This window comes from Arachis hypogaea, chromosome 14 (genome assembly GCF_003086295.3).
Source record: "Arachis hypogaea cultivar Tifrunner chromosome 14, arahy.Tifrunner.gnm2.J5K5, whole genome shotgun sequence".
Lineage (NCBI taxonomy): Eukaryota > Viridiplantae > Streptophyta > Magnoliopsida > Fabales > Fabaceae > Arachis > Arachis hypogaea.
The window spans coordinates 2,317,212-2,326,264 of NC_092049.1; the positions used below are offsets into that span (position 1 = coordinate 2,317,212).

Here is a 9,053-nt window from a genome sequence, read left to right on the forward strand (position 1 = left end):
TATAAGTATGTGAATCTATAATACTTTTTATTACGACAATATTTCGTTAAGGATACATATTTTTACCTGTGTTTTTGTTCTTATTGTTCAAAAAGACGAATTTACTATTACAATGGAGTTCAATTTTAAAAAACTTGTGGTCATGGCAATTAAAAGTTACATTATTTTAAAAGGGATCGATTACAAGATATATTAGTCCTATGACCTTTTATGCCAAATGCTAATTGGAATTTGGAATTGAATTCCCAATAATTTTGCATAATATACATGGTATCGAATTAATTAACTATTCTTGTCATTGACACTCCCAAGACGTATTTATGAGATTTTTCATTTTTTTGGTCAAGTACCATCGTATTCAATAAATACGGTGAATTCATGTACCGCACTATATTGCAAATTAAATGGAGAGATGATGTGCATAACAACCTAAAGAAACACCAACACACATCATTCATATCATTCATTCCGAAAATAATTTCATGGGAACAGGCAGAAAAATAGGGTGAGGAAATAAAATATATTGAATGAGACAGAGAAAAGAGCAAAGTGCCAATGTCATCAAATTTTAATGACCGCATAGTCACAATCGTCAAAATGGATTGGCTTTTGTCGTATTCTTCTTCCCCATCCACTCAAGAATATTCTTAACACACAAATTCTTAATCCACATTTTTTATTTGGTACCGCTAGCTACTAGCTAGGTACATACAACTCATCAACTTTAATGAATAAAAATTCCTTTTTTTAAGTTAAATTAATATTCTGTTTTTCATATTAAATAAGTTCATTAAAGAGAAAGAATGACTTTGAATAATCTTTAATAAAAGGATAATAATAAAAAAAAAAAACAATCTATTAATACTCAACAAATTTCATATTCACCAAAAATTTGTCGATTTGAGTCTTATTTTTAACTTAAAAAAAATATTTATTATCGAATTATAATTCAAATGACATTATCTTTATATACTTTATTCGGAGGTGCGAGTCTTACTCTTATCTTTGTTTTTTTAAAAAAAAAACCCAACACACATGGACTAAAAAATTTGGATATGGAAGTAGAATAAATGTTATACTTTAATATGATAATTTTTTGTGTTTTTTAAAACTATGAAAGGTACACAAATTGGATTTGTGTACTACAATTTTTTTTTAATTTTTTCAACACAAATCCAATGGTCCGAGTACAGAAATCAGACGGTCCAATTTGTGTACCTAAAAATTGGACGGTCCGATTTTTATACCTCTTAAAAATCGGACGGTCCGATTTGTATTCCGTATATTAAGTCATCACATATTTTAAAAAAATATGACAGTAGATCACAATTTAAAAAAATACTTACTCCAATATTAAAAATAAAAAAGTGACGCACATGCAAGTGGAAAGTGCAAATACCAAATAATGCTACTACACTCTACACACAGTGGCGTGGTGCTATCTCCACCAACTGCTTCTTCCTCTTTCTTCGTCTTTCTCCCACTTCCCATTTCCCATTTCACACAGTTAAGTTAACTATTAAAACAACCAACATTCTTCTTCTTCAACTACATCATCCCCTTCAGTTCCTCTCTTTCCAACTAGGTAATTTACCAATTTTAAGTTTTAAACTCTTAGTTCACCTTTTTTTTTTTTTATAAAAACGTCGATGAGCACTATAAACAACACATTAATTGAATTTCAAAGCATTTAAGTAAACACTTTAATTTATTCCATATTATCTTTCGTTAATTAACATAGTATCTATATATTATTGACTGCCTTTTCTTTTCTTTCTTTGATGATAAAGCTGAATCCTGTTTCTCTTTTTAACCGGAGCAATGGCCACGTGTATATCTGCTGTGAACTTGAATTACCAAATTGCCCCAAGAACCGTTTCGAAATTCAGTTCTGCGACGAGCTCGGACCAAACGGCGTCGTTTTCGCTTGGCGCGAGCGAGTCGATGGGACCGAGTCTCAGACTCGCTTTGACTCGTGCTGCTAAGAGCACCACCACCACCACCACTAGGTTGTTGAGGAAGAAGCATGGCTCTCTTCCGTTGCGAGTGTTTTGCGTCGATTACCCTCGGCCGGAGCTTGAGAACACCGTGAATTTCCTCGAAGCAGCGTTCTTGTCTTCGACTTTTCGTGATTCACCACGACCAGCGAAACCGTTGAAGGTCGTTGTTGCTGGAGCAGGTAGAATTTGAGCTGTACCAGTGCAGTTTTCTGTTTTTTTGGCTCATAAATAAGTTATATTCATCAAAATTATGCTCAGCAACTTATCTTATGTGTGTTTTGGATAAACTATATGCGTTTAATTATGATCCACTGACTGTCGTCCGGTCCAATCCAATCATATTTGTTCTTTCGGATGAATTGTAAAAAGTAGCTTATTGATGCAGGTTACATAATTAGATGGACGTGTAAAATTGATTTATCCTGACATGGTATCAAATTAAATTCAAATGATATTGCTTTAGTTATAGATTTTGTGAGCTAACTTACTCAGAATCAAAGTTTTTATCTTTCTAGCATATTTTATTTTATTTTATATTTTTTTTTTGTGTGTCTTTCATTTTTGGGATTTGATTCTGTGTTGACTTGTATATGTTTGGTAATTGGTACACTCAAGCTTCATATTTTTAGTTCAATTGCTGTGTGTGCTACTCTGTTATTAAGTGTAGAAGAGTTTTACTCAGCAAGCATTTGTATAATTTTGAGATAGTAAGTTGTTGAGACTTGAGTCAAACACCTTTGCATTTATGCGGCAAATGGCAATACATGATTGGATATCTGTGTAAAATTTTTTTACATTGACTAAATACAAATTAAATCTCTTTTAAAATAGTAGTATTTTGAAATGGTTTTAGGGGTTACTGTATTTTTGTTAACTAAATGTACACACGTTTATGCTTGATGATATTGAGATGCTCTGGTCTCCATGAAGAATTCGGTTCTAAATTATAAGTATTAAATTTCAAGTTAAAGGTCAAATAAAATCATGTTGGATATTTAAAGATAAGAGAAACGACCATGTTTGCATGTACTTCTTATGCTCCTTTTCTGAAATTATTATTTTGGATCAATGAATGTTTCAAATTATCCCAGGATTGGCTGGTTTATCGACTGCAAAATATTTGGCAGATGCTGGTCACAAGCCTGTATTACTGGAGGCAAGAGATGTTCTAGGTGGAAAGGTTTTTCTGCTAATTTAATCCCATTTCTAGTTTTCATTTTGCATTTTGCATTTTCATCATTTAAGCTTGCTGTGTGATTGAAAAAACAAAGTGTTCTTTCACTGTTCGATATTATCTGACAGATGCATTACCTTGCCTTTAAATGATAAATAATATGGCTTCTTTTTGTCTGAATTAGTCTTCAAGACTTTGTTGTGGTAACTTCATTGGCAGGATGATTGAATACTTCCACAGCTTGCAGCATACTAAATTACTAATCATATCTCAGATTTAAATGTCTTGTATTTTTATACTATTGTCCCAATTTTGTAAGGTTGCTGCATGGCAAGATGAAGATGGAGACTGGTATGAGACAGGCCTGCATATATTCTGTAAGTTCATTAAAATTCTGCAGTCTTTCAATCTAATAATATAATATAAGTCCTACATACCCAAAAAAAAAAGGAAAAAAGATTCCTGTGGTGAACCTTCCTTTTTATTTGCTATAACATATAAGTGACCACTAAGAGAAAGGTAAAAAGGATGAAGAAGAAGAAGAATCCTCCTACAGCTACAAAACACTATCACTGGAAAAGAAAATGTTTAATCAATATGGTTGTGTCAATTATTGGAATGAGTTTGTAATTGTCTTTTCTTTACATAACCTCCTCTTTCTTTTTCCCCTCCCCCAAAGTTGGGGCATACCCTAATGTGCAGAATCTATTTGGAGAACTTGGTATTAATGATCGGTTACAATGGAAGGAACATTCTATGATTTTTGCAATGCCAAGTAAACCTGGAGAATTTAGTCGATTTGATTTTCCTGAAGCCCTACCAGCTCCACTAAATGGTAAGATTCAAGACTTATATTTGCACATAATGACTATGTTGATGTCTAACGGGCTTTGAAATGTTTTCTTCTTTGCCATGCTTTCACTTTCCTCTTCCTGACTATTAACCCATACTTATACATTGGACCCGGTGAATGGTGATTGTAGGAATATTGGCAATATTGAGGAACAATGAGATGCTTACTTGGCCAGAAAAAGTCAAGTTTGCAATTGGGCTTCTGCCAGCTATGCTTGGTGGTCAGTCTTATGTTGAAGCTCAAGATGGCCTTTCTGTTAAAGATTGGATGAGAAAGCAGGTATAAAATGTTGTCTTGGTTGTGTTGCTGTAGCTAACAATTAAAGGATTTCTCTAATCATGTTGTGGCTTATTTTGACTTAAAATTTCAAGAGGAAGGTCTTGCACATTTGTCAATGTCTTTATCACTTTAGTGATAAGGGTGGTGTACCAAGGTCACTAGTGAATGGATTTCCTAGTGATTTAAAGTTGAGATGCTTGGTGTTGGCCTGAATTTATATGAAGAAAGGGCTTAATTCTTCCCAGAACTGGAGAATAAATAAATCTTTTATGCCTTGTTTATTTGGTTGATCATCTCATACTTTTATGAACACAGTAGTATGAGAAACAAAAATGGATATCTGTAGTTATACATTTTATATTAAATTACTTATTGTATTTACTTAATTGTAAATTTTTCATTTCTTTGGTTGATTTCATAGAACAGGTTGCAACCTCTGTCAGATCTGAATTGCAAGTATTTATGAATAACAAAAGTGTTTTCTCCTGATTATAGGGTGTACCTGATCGAGTAACTGATGAGGTGTTCATAGCCATGTCAAAGGCACTAAATTTCATCAACCCGGATGAACTTTCAATGCAATGTATATTGATTGCCTTAAACCGATTTCTTCAGGTGCAATCATTTCCTTTTCTTAAATTTTATTCAACTTGTATTAGTATAAATTTGACAAGGTCACATCAGTAACATTACCATTGCCATATTTAGAGGGAATCAGATTAGCAGTAACCCTTATGAGAGCTTCTTCCAAAACTGAAACTCCGCTATTTATCCAATTTTTTAATTCAAATTCTTCAATAGGAAAAGCATGGTTCTAAAATGGCCTTTTTGGATGGTAATCCCCCTGAAAGACTTTGTATGCCTATTGTTGATCATATTCAATCCTTGGGTGGTGAAGTTCATCTAAATTCTCGCATTCAAAAGATCGATCTAAATGATGATGGCACTGTGAAGAGCTTCTTGCTAAATAATGGGAAGGTGATTGAAGGGGATGCTTATGTGTTTGCAACTCCAGGTATTTTTGTTCTTATATCCCCTCATTATATTGATTAGTTGGTCATCTAGCATTCTTGATATCCATCTTTTAACACTGTTGTGCACTTTTTTCTTCGAACAGTTGATATTCTGAAGCTTCTTGTGCCTAACAATTGGAAAGAGATTCCATATTTCCAAAGATTGGAGAAACTAGTAGGAGTCCCGGTTATAAATGTTCATATATGGTCAGTAATGGTTTATGATGTTGAAAAATTCGTCTACCAACTTTTCAGTTAATTTATTTGTCATTATTATTTCATGCTGCTGTCTTCTATACAGACTCTCTTATTTACTGACAGTATGGAGTTGGAAATATGTGCCTGTAAAATTGTTTTAATGACGAATGGTGGTTATAATTTTGAGAAGTGAAACTGTGAAGATGAGAGTATGTAAATCCATTTTAGTATTTTAAATAACGCCATTATCATCAACAAATATACTAATATACTTCTTTTCTTTTTAATCAAAAAATGTCCCTGATTACGTTCATATATCTTTTCAGTAATCATAGTAATTAGAATAGAATTAATCTGTAATATTTGTCAATGATGATTTTATTATTAGCTTCACTGGTGTGGTGATGTATATATGTATCATGTTTGCAGGTTTGACAGAAAACTGAAGAACACATATGATCATCTTCTCTTCAGCAGGTGCTACTTGGACTTTAAAAATGAAATTGATAGCTGAAAGGGATAGAAATTCTGTTTGCTAAATGTTTCATTTGGTTTTTGTGATACATAAATGCTTATAACTTTGTGCCTCACAAAGTTAATGTGCTTTCATATTTCTATCCGCTAGTTGGAAAATTAATTCTAATATTGCAGTAATAGTGTAGAACATAACCTCTTTATCAAGTAATAAAGATTCACTTATTTATCTGCAAGAAAAAAGATGGGTGACTTCTCTTTTACTAACATGATAACAAAATTCATACACTTAGTTTGGAACACTCTTTAGCTTCCCTTTCTAAGTTAGAGTATTGATTTCCAAGTCCCATGGACCATGGTATTCTATATCTAGAACTATAAAAGTCAGGAAAAAGGAGAGAAAAACTTTGCATGGGCAATTTCCCTTGCTTAATCAAGAGTGAGATTTGCCTATATGGTTGTGTTTCATTCAAAATTCAGAATGACTGCATCTTGTTAACTGCTAACTTAGAGAGAACTTTTTTCGATGATTGCAAGTGATACCATCATATTTGCTTTGGAAAATAGATGTTTTTTAATTGTGCTTTGTTTTGTTCCTAGTATCCAAGCTTTTTGTGTATGAGGGTATCTTCACTTCAGTGTTTGATTAAACTATTTTCTTCTTTGCTTCTGATGCCATTTGTGAATCATAAAGCATTTCAATAACCTCATTTGTACATTTTGTATTTCTTAATGCAGAAGTCCACTTTTGAGTGTATATGCTGACATGTCAGTAACTTGTAAGGTAAAAGCTAAAACCTTCTCATGTGTCGATGATTTTGTACTTAATGTATTTCCTCAACCTGTTCAAAAGTTGTTGCCAGTGTCCATGTTAGTGTATACATCAGTAAGAACTAAGTTTTGTTCCCTATTAGGTGGGACCAGTTAGTATGGTCCATGTTATGTGTATGTGTGTGAACAAAGACACCTAATTGAATATAGTTTAGCTTTCTGGATAAACAGTAAACTCCATATGTCTAAATGTCTAATGTCTCTGCTCAAAATCTCAGATTGTCAAAATATCTGAGCCCATTTATGAATGGATTTCATTTGCATATAGCTATTTTTCTGGGTATCATTGAACGTTGGTAAGTTGTTTGTGTAACTCTTCACGTTCTGCAGGAATATTATAACCCAAACCAGTCTATGTTGGAGTTGGTTTTTGCACCTGCTGAAGAATGGGTTTCTCGAAGTGATGAAGACATCATTGCTGCTACGATGTCTGAACTTGCCAAACTGTTCCCTGATGAAATTTGTGCAGACCAGACAAAAGCAAAGATTGTTAAGTACCATGTTGTTAAAACACCCAGGTCAGATTGAATATTTCCTCGTGTCAAACATGTGTTGTGGAATCTCTTGTACTGTAACTGATGATATTTGTAGCTGTCACAATCAATTGTCTCTTAAACTCTAATAGAACTTACTACATTCTTTCAGGTCGGTTTACAAAACTGTTCCAAATTGTGAACCTTGTCGTCCCATACAACGATCTCCTATAGAAGGTTTCTATTTAGCTGGAGATTACACAAAACAAAAATATTTAGCTTCAATGGAAGGTGCTGTTCTGTCAGGGAAGCTATGTGCACAGGCTATTGTACAGGTAAAATCCGTTGAATAATGTTTTCAATATAAATTGTGGCTCCATGATGTAAGAATCATTAGCAAGGAATGCCACTATCACTATATTCTAGCGAAAAAAAAAAAAAGAAAAGAAAGAAACAAGAACACTCTTTCAAAATATTGATTGGCTAGGATGATTAATTGTACATTTTGTGGGGAAACACTTTTCCCATTCAATTAGAGTCGATTTATTTTTTTATGATCCAATTATCTTCAACTTGTGCTGTAAAGAAAAAGCCTGTGAATGATCTTTCATTTGTATTTCTAAAACCTTTTGGTTATGAACATTGTTTGAAATAATTTAATATCAATAGTTAACGTAAGGAGTACCGACCTGCCTAGTCCTAATAAGCTTAAGCCCCTAGTAAAAGACTAAAATGTTTCAGAATGAGTTTATTCAATCTTAAATAACTTTTATTTTTTGCCTGATTTATTTTTTTTTTTCTTTTCTATCTATTGCATTGTTGTCTTTGAGGCATAACTAAAAAGTTTTGCAGGATTCTGAGCTACTTGCTGCTCGGAGCCAGAAAGCTGTGGCCCAAGCAAGTGTTATTTAACCAATTCATGAAGTGAAGGTAAATCTGCTAGAATACGTGCGAGATCATTTCAACATCAGATTTCACTGTGCTTAAAGGGGCTGAGATTTTTTGTTTTCTTATTTGGTATCTTAAAGGCAAATATTTTGACAAGGAATTGTGCAGAAAAATATAGTGAAAAAAGCTAATATGAGCAAATAGAAGTGCATAGAAACTTCATTTATAAGGTGGCTAACCGTGGAGCTGTATTTACATGCCACTAATGTTGTATATCATGTAATGTAAGCCTACATTTGCCATAACCTTCCGGTGAGCAGCAAAATATTCACAAAAGGGCATGAGCTCTTCCATTGAACAAATCGAGAGATTTTTAGATTATATGAAAACAGCAGGCTAAGAATACATTTAATCATAATGACAAATTAATGTCAAATTAAATAAGTATAACTAGATTAAGACCCGTCCGATAGAGAGCTAAATTAATTATATTATATAGTATAAATTTAAAATGTTATATATTGGTTAGAGATATATTAGATCATATGTAAATTAATTTTAAACTTAGAAGTTAATTTGTAAAAAATATTGTATAATATATTTATTTAATTTGGCAATTTATATATGATTTAATAATATTATTATTCAACAAAAAAGAAATATAAAGAAAAAATATACCGTTTTAGTATAGATAATAATTGTGTTTAATTGTAATTTAATTGAATAATAATATGAATTAAATTTAATTGATTAAGAAGTTTAAAATTTTGTTTAGTAGAATAGTAGCATATCAAAATTAATTTAATTTTATAATAGTTGATGATAAATGATAATTTAAAATAAAAAATTAATTCAAAATTTAATAATTAT

General features: G+C 32.2%; 1 protein-coding gene across 1 annotated transcript; it reads left to right on the plus strand.

Annotated features, from left to right (window-relative positions):
- Positions 1–1,369: 1,369 nt before the first annotated feature.
- LOC112740925 (15-cis-phytoene desaturase, chloroplastic/chromoplastic) lies at positions 1,370–8,545 on the plus strand. The gene is made up of 14 exons (XM_025789648.2): positions 1,370–1,585; positions 1,791–2,179; positions 3,092–3,180; positions 3,494–3,551; positions 3,854–4,009; positions 4,158–4,306; positions 4,802–4,921; positions 5,108–5,321; positions 5,424–5,526; positions 5,947–5,994; positions 6,730–6,775; positions 7,153–7,340; positions 7,468–7,630; positions 8,148–8,545. Exons 2-14 carry the CDS (start codon positions 1,822–1,824, stop codon positions 8,205–8,207), a joined length of 1,752 nt encoding a protein of 583 aa, XP_025645433.1. The 5' UTR covers positions 1,370–1,585; positions 1,791–1,821; the 3' UTR covers positions 8,208–8,545.
- The last annotated feature ends 508 nt before the right edge of the window (positions 8,546–9,053 follow it).

Excerpts from the sequence above, each read along its gene's own strand:
- LOC112740925 (XM_025789648.2), top strand. The coding sequence starts at position 1,822 with ATGGCCACGTGTATATCTGCTGTGAACTTGAATTACCAAATTGCCCCA. Across the intron at positions 4,307-4,801 it reads AAGATTGGATGAGAAAGCAG|GGTGTACCTGATCGAGTAAC; the intron begins GTATAAAATGTT and ends TCCTGATTATAG. Across the intron at positions 5,995-6,729 it reads GATCATCTTCTCTTCAGCAG|AAGTCCACTTTTGAGTGTAT; the intron begins GTGCTACTTGGA and ends TTCTTAATGCAG.